This window comes from Myotis yumanensis, unplaced genomic scaffold (assembly GCF_028538775.1).
Source record: "Myotis yumanensis isolate MYYU_CA2020_CCGP unplaced genomic scaffold, mMyoYum1.0.hap1 SCAF_16, whole genome shotgun sequence".
Lineage (NCBI taxonomy): Eukaryota > Metazoa > Chordata > Mammalia > Chiroptera > Vespertilionidae > Myotis > Myotis yumanensis.
In genome coordinates this window covers 27,859,282-27,877,252 of record NW_027223767.1, presented here as the reverse complement: position 1 = coordinate 27,877,252, position 17,971 = coordinate 27,859,282, and the positions used below count along the sequence as shown (strand labels likewise).

The window sequence follows — 17,971 nt, the reverse complement described above, 5'->3', positions numbered from 1 at the left end:
AAGGCACCTGGCCCTCCATCGTATCCAAGGCCAGCTTTCCATTTGTAAATCTGCCAGAAAGAAATGCAGCTCTCGGCGGACTCAGTCAGTCCAGCCTGGGGGGGATGGGGGAGTGAGGGGGGAGCAGCTCATAGGAGCCGAGCAAAGATGCCACAGGAGAAAAATCACGAGCCGTGTGTTAATGCACAGACAGCAGGAGCTGATTTTTGGAGCGCCTCAGGATAGACCTCCCAATCCTCCCCACACCAACCAAGGGCCCTTCAATCATGGGAAATAAACCCCCGAGCATGTGCCGTTACCTGTTCAATGACCATTTCTGCTTTTCCCCACAGCTGGGTGGCCTCCTTGTAGAGCCCCTTATTCACGGCATCCAGGACTTGCTCTGCCACCTGAGACACCTCTGCCAGGCCTTTGTCATCGAGAAGAGACTGAAAGGCAAAGGAACAGCATAAGGGCCCACTTTGCTTAGAAACACAAATCTGGCTTTGCTACAGTTAGGGCTGGGTAACAGAAAGAGTGGGAAGGAGGAAGGGGAGTTTACATCCAAAAGTGTCCAAGTCACATATTTCCTATGGAAAAAATACAACAAAATGTTAACAGAGTCTAGATGGCGGGTATATGGATGTTCATAGTGATCTTTTCACTTTCCTGCATATTTGGACATTTAAAAAAGATATCTTTATTGATTTCAGAGAGGAAAAGAGAGGGAGAGATAGAAATATCAATGATGAGAGAGAATCATTGATCCGCTGCCTCCTACATGCCCCCTACTGGGAATGGAGCCCAAAACCTGAGCACGTGCCCTTGACTGGGATGGAACCATGGACCCTTCAGTTCGCAGGTCGAGGCTCTATCCACTGAGCCAAACCAGCTAGGGCTGACCATTTTTATAATAAAGAGTTGAGGGGATTTAAAAAGTTGTGTTGCCCTAACCGGTTTGGCTCAGTGGATAGAGCGTCGGCCTGCGGACTGAAGGGTCCTGGGTTCGATTCCCGTCAAGGGCATGTACCTTGGTTGCGGGCACATCTCCAGTGAAGAGTGTGCAGGAGGCAGCTGATTGGTGTTTCTCACTCATCGATGTTTCTAGCTCTCTATTCCTCTCCCTTCCTCTCTCTGTAAAAAATCAATAAAATATATTTAAAAAAAAAAAAAAGCTGTGTTTCTTGTACCTGAAGAATGGGATAACTGTGCTGATGTTTCTTTAAATTTGTCCCCAAGGCCAGCGATAGCTTAAGGTCTCCAATTTGATATGGACCGGAAGTCCCTAAGGAGCAGTGTCGACCACACAGGCGCACTCAGCTAGCTTTGTCCTTCCTGAGGACAGAGCCAGAAGAGGTCTGCTAGGCTGCTGACGACGGAGGGTGCAGAGGTGAGGCCCCACCTACTTACCATGCTGTACAGGTAAGGTCCCCAGGAGAGCACCGAATCTAAAGGAAACCACATGTAACAAAGTAAGTCAGTCATGGCCCCATCCTTCCCAAGAAAAACCTAACCAGCCTCCTTTCCAAAGCTGAAGGAGCCAGAAGAAGGGAACCAGTGGCTTTACATCCCAGGGCCCCTTTGCGCACCAGGGCCCATGCAGGAGAGGAGCTGTGTCTCCGGCTGGGAGGAGGGTCGAGGGTGTGGGGGCCTGTGTTGACTCGGCGCTAATGGCACATTCATTTGGCCTGATACTGGGCCGAGTGAGCGAGTCAGCCAGAGATGGCACCCCCACAGGCAGGCTGTTTATGCAGCGGAGGCTCTTATCTGCAGACTTCAAAGCCATTTGACAGCTTAAAATATTTCCCCCGCCCTCACATTTCTGCTCTGCTTCCTCCTTGCTCCTTCAATTTGGGGACACTAGCTTCTGCCAAGTTGCTAATTAAGGAAGAAGACTAATGATTTCATAATTCCAGTGTCTGTGGCTATACTGCCAATCAATTCATCTCCGTCCCACAAATATATGGAGAGCTGACAAAGGGCCTGAAGCCAGTAAAGAGCTTTATAAGATATAAATATGAGTAAGACTTCAAAGAGAACAGGGGGGCTTGATTTAGACAAGTTCACTATTACCATGATGCTAGGTTAGGCCAGTGCCATTGAAACATGTGCCAGCCAACGAAGTATCAAGGATCACGCATTTTAAAGTACATTTAAATATGTCACTCCTTTGCTTGAAAGCCTTCTGTGGTACCTTACGGCCAAGCATCTCATCTCAAAGTATGTTTCAAATAACCTCAGTTCTACAGAATTTTAATCTAGGTATTAAAAGAAAACATTCTTTGGTGAAATAGCTTTGGGGTTATGCAAAATATAACACATTTCTTTAATGCATGACTTCACAGAGCCTTTGATGTGCTTGTGAAACTGAAGAAGGCGGAGCCCGTGTTTAACACTTCCAAAACTTATTTGACCACAGAGTCCTTTGTATAGCACCTCATCGGACTGGTATTCTTGAGTACACACACCCTGAGAAATGCAGGCATACCGGGCCCTCCTGAACCTACTTACCCAATGACCTCTCCAGTCAACCTTTAAGCTAGTGCCTTAGTTTCCTGAAATGCAAAATTGTCTGCAGTTTTCCAATGCATCACACGCCCTGCTTAATCTAGACCAAGAATTGACAAACTTTTTCTCTAAAGGGACAAATAGTAAATATCCGTGGCTTTGCAGGTCGCTGTTGCAATTACTCAACTTTGTTGTTGCAGCCTCCAAACAGTATGTAAATAAATGGGCGTGACTGTCCCAATAAAAAACTTATCCACCAAAGCAGGGTGGAAAGGCAGCCTTGACTTGTAGGTCATAGTCTGCTGACCTCTGGTGCAGACCTGAGATGTCCAAGAGGATTTTCTGCAATGATGGAAATGCTCTGTGTCTGGGTGGTGCAATACAATAGTCATCAGCCACACGTGACTACTGGGCACTGGAAATGTATATAGTGCAACTGAACAATTAAGAATTTTATTGTAGCCGAAACCGGTTTGGCTCAGTGGATAGAGCGTCGGCCTGCGGACTGAAAGGTCCCAGGTTCGATTCCGGTCAAGGGCATGTACCTGGGTTGCGGGCACATCCCCAGTGGGAGATGTGCAGGAGGCAGCTGATCGATGTTTCTCTCTCATCGATGTTTCTAACTCTCTATCTCTCTCCCTTCCTCTCTGTAAAAAAATCAATAAAATATTTTTTTAAAAAAGAATTTTATTGTAGCCCAGCTGGTATGGCGCAGTGGTTGAGCATTGACCTATGAACCAGGAGGTCACGGTTTGATTCTCGATCAGGGCACATGCGGGGCATGCAGGAGGCAGCCGACCGATGATTCTCTCTCATCACTGATGTTTCTATCTCTCTCTCCCTCTCCCTTCGTCTCTGAAATCAATAAAAAAAAAGAAAAAGAATTTCATTGTATTTTAATTAATTTAAATTTAAATAGTCACAAATAGTTCTATGGCTCCAACACTGAACTGAGGACATGGAACACATCTGTATGTCTTTCCCAGCACCTGACACAATACCTACTACCCAGCAGGCCAGTAGTAATTGTTCATGAAATTAACAGTACTTCTCCCTCAAAAGGGGAGTACTTCTGGGATGAAGGGGGGATACTTAAAGTGATCTGGAAGGAGGGACTAAGATCTGGACAGGAAGAGTCAAAGGCGGGGGGGGGGGGGGGGGGGGTCATGGCAAGGTGAAAAGAATTTGGACAAGATGAAAAGCACTTGTAAGGCCATGAGGTTCAACTTACTGGCCTACTGGAGGAAATGTAGTATAATGGTTAAGTGCATGGATTCCAGTGGCTGCTGCATGGATGTGAGTCCTGGCTTTAGCTGTGACTCTAGAAAAATTGCTTAACCTGAGTTTCATCATCTTTAAAATCGGGATAATAACAGCATCGATCCCATGGAGCTGTTATAAGGATTAAAGGAAGTTAACACATGCAAAGTGCTTCGTGTTGTTGTGAAACTGAGGAGACCCCAGGAGGAAGTGTGGGAGCCAGTGCTGTAATTTTGAGTGAGGCATCTGGCAAGAACCCTGCTAGACTCTTGTGCTTCTGATCAAGGCATCCGCTGCTTCCTGTTGTCCTAGGAGGTCCATCTAGGAAGGACAAACAAGTAGCAGCCCTCCTCTCAAGGATGACTCAGATCTCGGTTATGCCATTATCCCCTGGAGATGCCAAGAATGAGGGCAAGAAATAACCATTCCAAGTAGCATCAGGATGTCCTGAATCCATTCGGGACATGGCTCTGTAAACGCATTTACTCCCATGTAACGACCACCTCAGTCAAGAGATGGAGCACAAACAGCCTAGAAAGGTCCCTCATGTCCCTTTCTAGCTTATTCCCCTCCCTCCTCCTAGGGCAACTCTCTCCTGATTCCTAACTTTATAATTTGGTTTTGCCTGTGAAAAGTCAGCTTTGGTTAGGTTAGAGCGGTAGTTCTCAACCAGGGGTAATCCTGTCCCCCTGAGGACATTTGATAATGTCTGGAAATATTTTTGATTGTCATACTGGAGTGGAAACACTGGCATCCAAAGGGCAGAGATGGTCCTACACTGCACAGCACCGCTCCCCACAAAGAATTCTATGACCCAACTGTCAACAGGGCTGATTCTGAATCCTATGTTAGAGTGAATCCACTCGGGTGACTATTTTAAATATGTTTTTATTGATTTCAGAGAAAAGGAGAGAGAGATAGAAACATCAATGATGAGAGAGACTCACTGAGAGGCTGCCTCCTGCATGCCCCCTACTAGGGGAGTGAGCCCACAGCCTGGGCATGTGCCCTGATGGGGAATCAAACCATGACCTGGTTCATTGTTCGACACTCAACCACAGAGCCACACTGGCCAGGCAAGGTGACTATTTTAGATGTCTGAAGTCACACCCCGGAAGTCTGAAACATAAACAACTTTTATCTGTACTCCCAACAAGGATGCTGATGCTCAAGTTATGAAACTGTGCACCTGAGTGGCAGCACCTGATGCTAACCTTGTCTCATCAACATGAGCAACAGAGCAGATGTTCACCCCAATGCTCATGCTCACATCTGGGGACAAGATGACAAACAGACCTGGGTTTGACTCCTGACCATGCCACTCATTCTGTGTGTCAGAGAGCAAATTCCATCACCCCTCGGGGCCTTTAGAACAAACATGTCAAACTCAAAGGCTGACACGGGCCAAATAAACAAGGCTTAAGTTTATGTGGGCCACAAAAAAACAAAAGCTTCAATTTTCATAGAAATGTAGGTTTATTTTGAAAAGTATAGTATATAAAAAAAAGAACAAGAGCAATGATAAAATTAAAGTTTTCTTCCTGACACTTGGCATCTCTTCTCTGCTACTATCTTTCCTATTTTGGGGGAAATCTTGTTCGCAGTGATTGCTTTCAAAACTGACCCAAGGTGAGTGTCAGTAATTCTGGGTCTGACAGGAGACTTATTTCCTTTCATAACTAAATAACTGCTCACACCGTTATATTGGCTGGGCCACAAAAATATTCGTTATGGGCCGCATGTGGCCTGCGGGCCTCGAGTTTGACATGCTCGCTTTAGAATGTCTCCAACTGTAAAAATTTGATTCTTTTGTTATAAGAATCAAATAAGAGGATGAAGTTCAGTCCATAGCAGCCCACGGTGGATGCTGTGTAAATGAGTTCTCCCCCCAAAATTTCTTGGATGGCCCTGGGGCACACACATTCTGTGTTCACTTCTCCCCAAGGACTCAGAAAAATTCCATTGCCGTGTCCTTTTTTCTGGATAACACAGCCCCAAGGTCCAGGGAAGGGTGGGGAAAGGAAGTAAGGAAATGTCTACAGATTCCATACTTACCTACAGGGGAGATCCAGGAGTCGCCCAAAGCAACCCCAGAAAAGTTGCACTTGATGGTCCCTTGCTGAATGGCCTGAAAGAGAAGGAGCCAAGAAACATCCTTGCCAAAGGGACTCAACAGGAGGGAGCCCCGTCTTCACACACTGCCTTCCTGAGCCCAGGAAACTTCTGCCCACCCTTTCCAGGAGTCCCCAGGTCTCCGAAGACCTGATACCCTCGAGAGAACCAGAGTAACTCCTTCCTGACACCTTTTGCAAAATGATTGGGAACTGTTGAGTTTCTCTCTACTCGTTTCACAAGGGTGTGGGCAGGGTGTGTGTGGGGTCTGGCGCATCCCCTATCTTTTTAGGAGGAACACTGCCGCAAGGCCCGATTTCTCAGAGGGCTCCTTGGGTATAATCCTCGCTGCCCACGCTGCAGTCACTGAAGGGCTGGGAAGCCACCTCAGGGGGTCCCCAAGGGTGGGAGGAGGCCTTAGGACTAGGAGCTCATACTCCTCTGCCCGCCCCCCTTTTTCATTTAACAGTAATATAGTAGCAGGAAACTAGAAACAATCTGCATATCATAGGATAGGCTAAATGAATTATGACTATTTCCATGGTACATGATGCAATTTAAAAAACAACAACAAAGCGCTGGCCGGTGATCAGTGGATAGAGCATTGGCCCGAGGACCAGAGGGTCTCGGATTCAATTCCCAGTCAAGGGCATATACTTAGGTTGCAGGTTCTCCAGCCCTGGTTGAGGCGAATGCAGGAGGCAACTAATCAATGTGTCTCTCTCACGTCAATGTTTCTCTCTCTCTGTCTCTCTGTGTCTCTCTCCCCACCTTCTCCCTCCCACTCTCTCTAGAAATCAATGGAAAAAATATCCTTGGGTGAGGATAAAAACAAAACAAAAAATGAGGAGTTCTTTATAAACTGATATAAAAACATCTCTAAGCTATATTGTTGAATTAAAAAGAGACATAGTATAGTGTATAGTATGTACTATAATTTGTATAAAAACAGGAAAAAAGAAAATCTGTGAATTAGCTTTTATAGGCATGACATACCTCTGGAAAGGTACAGAAGAAACTAATGACAGAGGTTGCCTTAGGGGCGGGGGGAGGGGGGAGACAGAGGCAAGGTAGAGAACTGTTACATTATCCCTTGTATAGTTTTGGAATTTTGAATTATGTGACTGCACAAGCTATTCAGATATCTAAAATAAGAAAACAATGAATAGCCTGACTTTGAACATTGGTCACGAAAGTGAAGGAATTAGGCATTTTTCTGGCTTTTCCAGAAGGAACTTATTTCAAGTTACCTAACTAGTCCCTGATGAGGGCAAGTTCCACTTCCTGGAGGAATAGAAGCTAATAGAAGTGAACAGAACAACGGGAGAAAAACATCATTTGGAAACTCCTAAGGAAATTATTGACCTACATGAGAATTAAAAATGGATGTTAAAACAGTCCGTTTCTGTGTGAAACCAAGACAACAAAGCCATCTTCCTCGTTACCTTATAAAGTTCTAGAGCAATGCCAGCAGCCATTTTTCCTCCGTAGGACTCTGAGAAAATGTAGAATGGGATCGTCTGGCAAGAAAAGGAATGGACAGAGAACTAAACATCCTGAATTTCTTCTTATTCACACAAATTCATTTCAAATTTCTACTGCATGTCATGGCCTGAGAAATCTGCTTTGCGTTGTCTCTCTCCCTCCCCATATCTGATTACTATGTCTGCTTAGAATACTGGCTCCAGGGTCGCTCCTTCAAGCTAAAAACCACCTTGAGCGAGGACAGAAACAAAAGCCCACAACCCCATCTGGGGCGTAGAAAGGTTTCCCTGGAATCAGCCAGGCGCTGCGCTCTCGGGGAAGGGGATTCTGACGGACACAGTGTCCCTACTGCTAGCCCCTTGCTCAGCTGTTCCTGAGGCTTTGCTCACCTGGAACTCTGGGCGGCAACTGAAGAAGGACTCCAGGAGAACCATCATGTCCGATGCCACCATGGCCAGGTCTTTGGCATACATGCCGTCCTTGTCCACATAACTGAACCCAGTGCCCACGGGGTTGTCCACAAACAGGAGACTGGCAGACTGGAGCTGCATGCCACAGAGGAAAAGCAAATGTTCCAGTCAGGCAGGCAGTCACCAATTATCTTTTTTGTTGTTGTTAATCCTCACCCGAGGATATTTTTCCATTGGAAGGGAGGGGGAGAGACAGAAACATGGGTGTGAGAGAGACACATGGATTGGTTGCCTCCTGCATTGCACCCCAACCAGGGCTGGGGATGGAGTCTGCAACTGAGGTACGTGCCCCTGACCAGAATCGAACCTGGGACCCTTCAGTCTGAGGGATGATGCTCTATCCACTGAGCCAAATTGGCTAGGGCACCGATTATCTTTTGATTATCTTGTATGAGCTCATCAAAAACACCAGCGAGGATATGAGTGTGCTTCTGATGCTGTTGCTAAAAGGGATTTTTAAAAATAAGGGACAGGAACATAGACTACTGTGGCAAAGCAAAGGAGAGGCAAGAAGGAAAGATTAGCACAGGGGTGGGCAAACTTTTTGACTCGAGGGCCACAATAGGTTCTTAAACTGGACCGGAGGGCCGGAACAAAAGCATGGATGGAGTGTTTGTGTGAACTAATATAAATTCAAAGTAAACATCATTACATAAAAGGGTACGGTCTTTTTTTTTTTTTTTTTTTTTTTTTTTTTTTTAGTTTTATTCATTTCAAACGGGCCCACAGCTGGATTAGCATATACCTGGGATCAGAGCATCTAAGCCAGGGGTTCTCAACCTGTGGGTCGCAACCCCTTTGGGGGTCGAACAACCCTTTCACAGGGGTCGCCTAAGACCATCAGAAAACATATATAATTACATATTGTTTTTGTGATTAATCACTATGCTTTAATTATGTTCAATTTGTAACAATGAAATTGGGGGTCACCACAACATGAGGAACTGTATTAAAGGGTTGAGGCATTAGGAAGGTTGAGAACCACTGATCTAAGCTGTCACTTTACACACGATACAAATGTCCTAAACGTAATACATTAGTGCAGGGGGAATGGAGCAGTGAGTCTGAGCAGTAGCTGACAATACATCCAAGGTCTGAGGATCACACATCCGTTTTCTTCAAGACAGAGCCAACTTCCACATTGGCCTGGAGTCCCTGTACACTACGAGCAGAGAGCTTATTCTAATGTCCGCTCTAAAGAGGCTTAGAGAGCCCTGGCCAGTTTGGCTCAGTGGATAGAGCGTCAGCCTGTGGACTGAAGGGTCCCAGGTTCAATTCCGGTCAAGAGCATGTACCTTGGTTGCGGGTACATCCCCAGTAGGGGCTGTGCAGGAGGCAGCTGATCGATGTTTCTCTCTCATTGATGTTTCTAACTCTGTCCCTCTCCCTTCCTCTCTGTAAAAAATCAATAAAATATATTTAAAAAATAAAATAAAATAAAAAATAAAGAGGCTTAAAGATACAGAATTTACATCTGGAAGGATCCTTAGTGATGACACAGTCCAGCCATGTCCTTTACTCGTCAGGAAATGAAAGTGAAGAAAGGGCCCAGGACTTGTCCCAGGTCAGCACTTGGACAGCATCAGGACTGAGATCCAGGTCTCCTCATTCCTCACTCAGGCTCTCTGCCCCGGTCATGCTATCCTCTTAGTTCTGGGAGGCTTGGGGAGGACAAGCCAGTGAGGCCCTCTGCTACTGCAAGTGGAAGTGGAATTTCAGTTGGAAGTGAGTACAGGATGTTCCAGGCTGTGGGAACAGCATGTGCAAAGACCCTAAGGCAGTGATGGCGAACCTATGACACGCGTGTCAGAGGTGACACGTGAACTCATTTTTTTGGTTGATTTTTCTTTGTTAAATGGCATTTAAATATATAAAATAAATATCAAAAATATAAATCTTTGTTTTACTATGATTGCAAAGATCAAAAAATTTCTACATGTGACACGGCACCAGAGTTAAGTTAGGTTTTTTCAAAATGCTGACACACCAAGCTCAAAAGGTTCACCATCACTTGCCCTAAGGCAAGAGTAAGTAAAAGGAAGGCCAGTGTGGAGACAAACAAGAGAGTCAAAGGACTCAGAGGGAATATTAAGGAAGAGGGGATCCTGCATTGAGTCTTAAAGAATAGTAGATGTGAATATGGTGAGCTACGTTGTGAATGGGTGGCCACAGGACTGAAGTCCAAGCCAAGGAAACTGCCTGTGCAGGGGCCTGAAGGTAGAGTACATGTGGACAGATGCTGGGAGATGCGGCTGGGCAGCAGCCCCACCTTGACAACAGTGTGGCTTTGCCCTCCAGTTTTGGGCAGTCTGGGGGTAGGGGCTGAGGGTAGGAGCTGAGCAGGGAGACAGTGGGACTGACCCAAGGTTGGGTGTGGAGAGGCTGCAGAGGAAGAAGGTTAAGGGAGCCAGGGGGTGGGGGTGCTGACCTGAGAGGGGTTAGGGGAGGAAGTGCAGCCGGGAATGAAGATAAGTGGAGGGACACAAAGACTAGAAAGACATCAAAAGGGCAGAGGACAGGGGCCTTGAAGTCTTGAAGTCAAGAGGCAGGGGTGGAGGAGAGGAGACAGGGGAAAGGATGGGAGCCTGTGGCCAGAGGGTGGGACCCCGAGTCAGATTGCAGAGACAGCCAAAATGTGGGTAGTGACAGGGTCCAGGTGTCCGCTAGAGTGGCTTCTGTGGGCAAGTGGAGAGAAAGGTCACGAAGGCAAGAGAGATGGGGGGTGGGAGTGGGGGTGGGGGTGGAGGGACAGTACTGCTAAACTTGTGACTCCGCCCAGCACGGGGTGAGCCCAGGGTGAGGCCAGGCCACGCTCACAGTACCCAGGTAGTTTTTCGTGGTTTGAGATCACAGTCAAGGGGCCCGATTTCCTCAAAGTTTCCAAATCCAGTGCTGGATCCGCCCGGACCACCCTGTGGAAGAAAAAAGAAACAAACATTAATCCTGAGGAAATGTTAGTAAAATCGTAATCATTACAATGATGACCACACTCACTATGAACGATTTATGATTTAGCGATGGCTGCGCCAACCCTGCACGAAGGCACAATTTTCCTGGCGATCCAGGGACTCCTGCACTAACTGAGCCCCGGGGAACGGCTGACATCTTTCTGAAAGGGGCACACCCTGGGCGTGCAGGAGGCAGCCGGTCAATGATTCTCTCTCATCATTGGTGTTTCCATTTCTCTCCCTCTCCCTTCCTCTCTGAAATCAATAAAAACATATTTTAAAAGGTACAGACCTGGGCCAAGAGCCCCTACAGGGAACTTTCCTACCTCTGATTCCCCAAACTTGAATCCTGGCCAGCCATGGACTCACTGACTTTCAGGCACGTTGTCTGGCTCGTCCCTCAAAGACGAGCAATAAGGCCCAGGAAGGGGACAATGGCAATTAGGGGCTCTACCAGGACTGGACTCCGGGACTTGTGTCTCTCGAATAAAAGAGTACTGCCCCCCCCACCCCACCCCCCGCCCATGCTGCTTTTGATGTTCTATTGTGGCTGCAGGAGATGACCACCCCGCCCAAGGACAGCGGGAAGCTGGCTGGAGGACACTTCTGCTCTATTTGAGAACATCTGACTACCAAATCTTTGTCTGCAGCTTTGGGTGGGGCGCTGTGGTGGCCAGGGACACTCCAGCGGCTCTGACATACGGTAAATGTGTCAGTGAGCCAAGTGACATGCTGAACGGAACAGCTCACTACTCTACTCAGACGACGTGACCTGGATTCTCAAAGACCTGCCCAGAGCAGTCAGCGCACGTTGCCTCAGCAGGTGGCCAAAATAGATCTTTTCATCTGAATTAGTAATTATTTGTTCTTTAATCATAATCTTTTCCCTCTCCCTTGGGCCTCTGAGGAAATGAAGAGAAGATTAGTTAGTTAGCCAGTTGACATCCCTCCAATAGCATCTCAGTTCCCGGGGTCATTCTAACCAAAGGTCATGAGAGGAGTTAGCTTGAAATGCAGGCAAATAGGGTAGGGGTCCAGTGGGAAACAAAGGCAGGTAGAACACAGACAGGGGCAGACATGGCAGTTCAAGCAAGCCTAGTAACAGATACCAACCATGCTGGAAAATAAAATGAAATGCTTTTGAATACAGAGCGGAAGTCATGGGAAACCAAGGGAGGGCCTGCAATAAACAAGGTGTATGTACACATAGAAACAGAGAAAGTTCAGGTTCGTTGCTGGGCAAGAACAATGAGGAAATCGATCAAGTAGTGACATAATAGATATGAAGCAGGCTTGTAGCACACAGATACTCCTAGAACGACTTGCTTTACTGGCAACCCATTCTTTGGGCCCCCTCCACATCGGGAAGACTGAATCTGCTTGTAACAAATTTTCCACATTTTTACTTAAATCTTCTGGTCCGAGTAGCTCATTCTTCGGCGTCGCAAGACATGACGCAGGGAAAACACCTCGGCTCACCGTTCCGGTTACCAGTCACAAACTGGACCATGGACCATGAAGAGAAATCAGGTGCCAGCGAGGGCTCCCTCCTCCAGGAGCTCCTGCCCTGTCTGAAAGGGGACCACTGCCACTCCGCTTTGGGACAGGTTCAGGCCCCAAGCTGCAACAACTCCTGATTTCTGCATGCTGGCAAGTTAACCAGCTAAAACAAGGACCCTGCTCTACAATCAACCACAAGGAAGGTTTGCACCTTCTCCACTGGGTGTTTTTCAAATTGCACTCAAGAAACCCCAGAAAGTGCCTGAGGGCAGCGCGTGACCAAGGGAAGGTCCAGTGGGTGGGACTCAGCCCTGGCTCCACCCCAGCCTCAGCATTTCTGCTTTTGCTCCCATGTAAGCTTTCACTCGGGGATGGAAAGGTTCTGCTAATTAATGGAAAGTTATAACAAAATACCCTGGATTAGACAGCAAAGCCCAGAAAAGGGAAGTGCCTTGCCATAGCTCTAAGCGGCAGGAAGGCATCAGGTACCCAGGTCCCAGGAATGACAGGCCTGGGCTTGTCCGCTGCTGGGCTCTCCCCAACGACCTGCCACCCGGAGTGGGCAGAAGTTCCCGGGCTACACGTATGGGTGCGTCTGCGGCATTTTCATATCTGCACCCTTGGCTGAACCTCACCTCCAGCTCATCAAAGGAGCTGCTTTGATAATCCTGAGAGAATGGCCCCTCCTGGCCAACCGCTCATCTTTGCTCTATCTCACCAGAAGGTCCGCATGGACCCGCGGCACTGGGAGGCTGCTTCTGATCACTGATGTTTTTGCAAGAAGTGACATTGGCATCCTACGCAAGTGAGTACCAGGGTGCCCTCTTTAGTGGTGAGCAACCTGGAGCCCCAGCTGGGCCAGGCCTACAGTTTCCAGAGCTTGAGCAAGACCATGCTCCTCAACGCCTCCCTGGAGATGGGTCTTCCAGGTGGGCGTGGACCATCTCTGGGCAGATATTTTAGGAATGCAGGGAAGAATCCTCTGCCTGCCCCCATATGCCTCTTCACCAGTTCCAGGCCTTCCACCCTGCAGGCAAAGCTCAAGATCAGAACGCAGACACATCTAGGGAGAAGGAGAAGGCCCGACGTTTAATACTACGATACAAGAGGCTGAGTGCTTTCAAAAGATCAGTATTTATGGGGGCAAGAAGTTAGGGGCTGGGAAAGGATTGGGAAACAGGGATGGGAGGAGCCGGTCAGGGTACCTCAGCCTTTGCTTTGGAACTGTTCAAAACACTTTCTATCAGTATAGAGTCAAATTTGCCCTCAGAAGCTTCTGGTAAAGGTTTCTGCCACTGCCTGGACTCAAACAAACAAACAAACAAACATGGTAACAGAACCCCTCACTCTCTGATTTGCCCTCCTTGGTATACCACTGGCTTGGCCTATGTCAGAGGGGTGCCGAACCCCCAAGCCTAGGGGACCCCTGGCTGGCTGCTGGACCAGGCCTTGATCACTGGCTGAGCTGTTAGCCCTTAAGAGCAAGCAACATGTTAAGTGGGGAAAACTTGGCCTCAAACCTGGCCAGGCAGCAAAGACACTTTTACCTGAAGCCACATAACCAGGGGCAGTTCGGTGAAGTTCTTGCAGGGGTTGGTGGCATAATAGAGCCACCAGAACATGTGGGCATCCTTCCGGACAGTCACATAATCCCATACTTCCTTGCCTTCGTCTGGGGGCAGGTTGACGATGGCTCCTGAAACAGAAGCACAATTTGATTTTCCTGAAGGATGTCTAACGTCTGGATAAATTCCAAGTCCAGTAAAGGTGGCCATGCCAGACTAGAGATGGCTTGATTTATATTTTAGGCAATGTACTCACTCCAATATATTATGAAAATAAGGGGAAAAAAACTTCAGTTATGAAAAAAACACATCAAGTCCTAGCCAGGTAATTCAGTTGGTTAGATAATTCAGTTGTTGTCACCCAATAATACATCAATGTTGCAGGTTCAATCCCTGGTCAGGGTACATACAAGAATCAACCAATGGCCATAACTGGTTTGGCTCAGTGGATAGAGCGTCAGCCTGCGGACTGAGGGGTCCCAGGTTCGATTCCGGTCAAGGGCATGTACCTTGGTTGCAGGCACATCCCCAGTAGGGGATGTGCAGGAGGCAGCTGATCGATGTTTCTCTCTCATTGATGTTTCTAACTCTCTATCCCTCTCCCTTCCTCTCTGTAAAAAATCAATAAAATATATAAAAATAATAATAATAATAAAAGAATCAACCAATGAATGCATAAATAAGGAGGAAAAGGCTGACTTAGGGATTACCCTTGGGGACTGGAATTTTCTACCTTTCACTTCTTCCTTTCTTAAATTTCAAGCCTCTGCAGCAAGTAAAAGAACAAAAAACTGGTCTTGAGAAGAGAAGGGAATAGATGAGGAGACAATGCTGTGTGTAACTGATAAGGCTAGAGATTAAGAAAACCAAAAAGTGTCTTGAGGAGAAAAACAGAACTGCTAGATATGGCTATAAGAGTCTGTATACAAATAACACAAGAATGCGGTCTCCTTGAAAATGATAGATAAGGCTCCGTCCCTTTTGACCTATGCCCTGATACTCCTCTCTACCCTGAGAGTGACCACTGTTAAAATTTGGGGATCAACATACTTGACATTTCCCAGACACAAACTGAAGGACATATGATCCCCATTTTTAAAAAAGGAAAAACAGTTGTTAAGCAACTTGCCTAAGATCACAAGGCAAGTTTGTGTGGTCAGTAGAATTCTGTTGATTCAGACCAGGAAACATTTTGCTGGGGGGAGGGGGGGGGAGGAGACAGAAAATCTATTTGCAAGTCACCCTTTAAACACGAATTTGTTTTTGCCAAAAAGGACCTTGATGAGGGGGAGACATTATTTTGTCTGTTCTGATGAAGTAAAGGGGGAAAAGGCCTTCTCTCAACCAAACGGCCCATTCGGGGTAGGATTTTTCAGTCTTTTGAACAGCCAGTGACGGCAGGAGGAGGGGGATGGCGTTAAGATTGTGGAAACCTCATTGATCAGCGGTTTCTCCAAATCATACATTTTCCACAACTGTTTCTACCTAGGGAAGAAGGGAGTACCAGACCACTCAGAGCCAAAAAAACAAGAGGGGTGGGGGGTAGAAAAGCACTTTCAATTAGAAAACAAACCAACAGAAAGCCGAGAGAGGTTCAAAGGCACAGGGGAAAAGAAATTTGCTTTAAAAAGCACAAACGTACTAGCAGACTCTCATCCCTGGAGAGAGAAGAAGGCACCGGTCACTGATACATCTTTTGCCCGAACCTACCAGTACTCGGGCCCAGAAGCAGCAGCAGCGGCAGGAGCAGGAGACAGATCCGCGGTGCCAGCTCCATGACGAATACCGCGCTGCAGCATCAGCAATAGGCTGGACCTGGTGCCCCATCACGTGACGGCAGCAGGCGGAGCCTGGACTGGACCGGGGCGGGGCGGGGCTTAGAGAGGGGCGTGGCCTGGGCGGGTCTGGGGGCGGGGCGAGGCCTGAGCGGTGAGGCGACTGGCAGTGTTCGGGGCGCCCTCTGCCGGACGGGACAACCCCTGCCACGGTTCTGGGTGGCATGTTCTGTTGGTCCCTCCACATGGTTCTTTGCGGTTTGGGGGGACAGAGGGGAGAGGAAGAGGCGTTTAATGCATTTGACTTCAGTTGTGCGGCAGAACTGAGACGCTACAGAAAAATACTCATGAACACCGTCCTTCCCGCCCTGCCCATCTCTTCTTTCCCCAACAAAAGTCCTGGCATTTCAAAAACTGCTGCGTCTGCCCCAAATCAGATGAAGCTTCGACCCGCTGGTCCTTGAAAACTGTGGGATTCCATTTTCAGTGATTTTTAAAAATTATTTTTCTTATGAAGTTACGTATATTATGGACATTTTTGAAAGTTGAGAAAAAATGTTAGATCCTACATAACCATTGTTGACATCTGGGATGTTTTTTTTCTCTAGTCTTTTACGTCACCTTTTAAAATACAATAATAAAAAGTTATTTGTTTATTTTCTCTTGATCATTTGTCATCAGCATTATTCTGTGTTGTTAACATCATCTTCATAACAGTTAATTAATTTATTTATTTTAGAACAAGTAAGATTTAGTGCAGTATAGTCTGCTAACCCAGAAGCACTGTTGACGTGGCTTTGGGTAGAGAAGCACATGTAAAACTGCTTACATTGAATTTCAAAACAAACAAAACAAAACTTATCTGTTTTGGTTGAGAACAATAGGAGTCCAAGAAGATCTTTGATTCTTGAAGCTTCAAATTGAAGAAAGGGCTGGATGCTGTTCTTCAGCTACTTCATCATCCAAGTTGCTTCCATTTGAAGAACTCAGAAAACACTGCATTCCATATTGTATCCTTTTGGAGAATTCTATAAAACTTAGGTTTGACATCATAGCATAAGTGTATATAGAGTAGTATATAGAGTAGCTAAAACCCGTAAAAGGGAGACCACCGCTTCACAAAACGTGTGTCCAGTGCCCGAGGCAAGGGCTTCAAAGGGTATCATTTCCTTTCCCGTTGCTCGGTTCACTCCAGCAATTACTGCACTTCTCAGGATTCCAGCAGCAATTGGTCCCATGATGCTCATCAACAGGACGCTTACAGACATGAACCTACCATATTTGCGATGCCCAGGGGTGAAAAGGGCCAGTAGTCCAGCGGGGACATGAAAGAAGAGAGAGGATAACAGTGCCCATGGTACCACCCATAGCACATCTCCGGGGAAGGAGCAGAAAGGAGAGTAGGGGCACAGGGTTCCTTTGCCCATGGAGTTGGTGCTTCAGGCTAAGGATCTGCTGCAGGAGCCCAGCTGGCCTCCACTGCTGCTGCTCCCCCTGTGTTCTGCCCTCCCTCACAGCAGTCATTTTAAAGAGGGTACTGGGGGTTTCGGAAAGGGGAAAAGAGAAAAAGAGTGTTAGAGATGTTTTCGTGTGTGTGTCTAATGGTCATGTTTATCTTAGGGTGTACTGAACAACTCACCCACTGAGCTAGGAAACAAGAATATGCCGGGGCTGTATGATGGTCAGGTTATACTTCTAAATACTGGTTCAAAAGTGCACGATGAAAAACACAGAACAGAAAAACAAAGTACATGTGACAAGGCCTCTCCCTGTCCTGTTCCCCTCCCTGTCCTTTCCCTCTGTCCCTCATAAATGGACAGATGTTTTTATCTGAAGCTCTGTGAGTCCTGCCGGTGAAGGGAGAGGGCACTGAGCTTTGGGCCAGAGAAAAGAAATAGGGAACCATCTTAACATGGGTGGTCCTTTACTGGTCCAGCGACCTTGGGGAAGGTACTTAATTTTTCTGAACTTTTAATCTTCAAAATGGGAATAATAATAATAATAATTCATATCTTTGTCATGAAAACTAAAGGAGTTAATATGTAGGAGAATGGAATGGAATCGAATGATGTAAAATTTCTGATTACAGGTTAATAAGAGGGCTTATTTTTATATTTTAATGTGGATGGTGGTAGGAATTAAACTGCTAAGGTATTTAAATTCCATTTTTAAGAGCGATTAATTTTTTAATGTTAATATTTACAATACATTAGGAACAACATCTTTATGACATCTATGATGAAAAGTTTGTCAACTAAATGTATTTGGGAGTTTTAAAAAACTCTTTGCGTAGACTAGCTAATATCTTAGAAGACAACTGCTGAGAATTGCTTTATCAGAGAGTTTACACGGAAAGTGGCCTAAATTCA

The 17,971-nt window shown here is 46.6% G+C and overlaps 1 protein-coding gene across 3 annotated transcripts in view; it reads right to left on the bottom strand.

The window, feature by feature from the left end:
- The window catches only part of SCPEP1 (serine carboxypeptidase 1), a 32,628-nt gene extending 16,996 nt beyond the window's left edge, over positions 1-15,632 (bottom strand). For 2 of the 3 annotated variants that reach the window (XM_070393209.1, XM_070393208.1), the window contains exons 1-8: positions 15,538-15,632; positions 13,810-13,958; positions 10,637-10,726; positions 7,734-7,889; positions 7,305-7,379; positions 5,803-5,875; positions 1,390-1,427; positions 300-428 (exon numbers count right to left, since the gene is read on the bottom strand). In XM_070393209.1, the coding sequence (XP_070249310.1) occupies positions 300-428; positions 1,390-1,427; positions 5,803-5,875; positions 7,305-7,379; positions 7,734-7,889; positions 10,637-10,726; positions 13,810-13,958; positions 15,538-15,604 (777 nt within the window). In that variant the 5' untranslated portion in view covers positions 15,605-15,632. Of the gene's footprint in view, positions 1-299; positions 429-1,389; positions 1,428-5,802; positions 5,876-7,304; positions 7,380-7,733; positions 7,890-10,636; positions 10,727-13,809; positions 13,959-15,469; positions 15,486-15,537 lie in introns of those variants that run through there. The other variant, XM_070393210.1, reaches the window with a different exon arrangement.
- Positions 15,633-17,971: the final 2,339 nt, after the last annotated feature.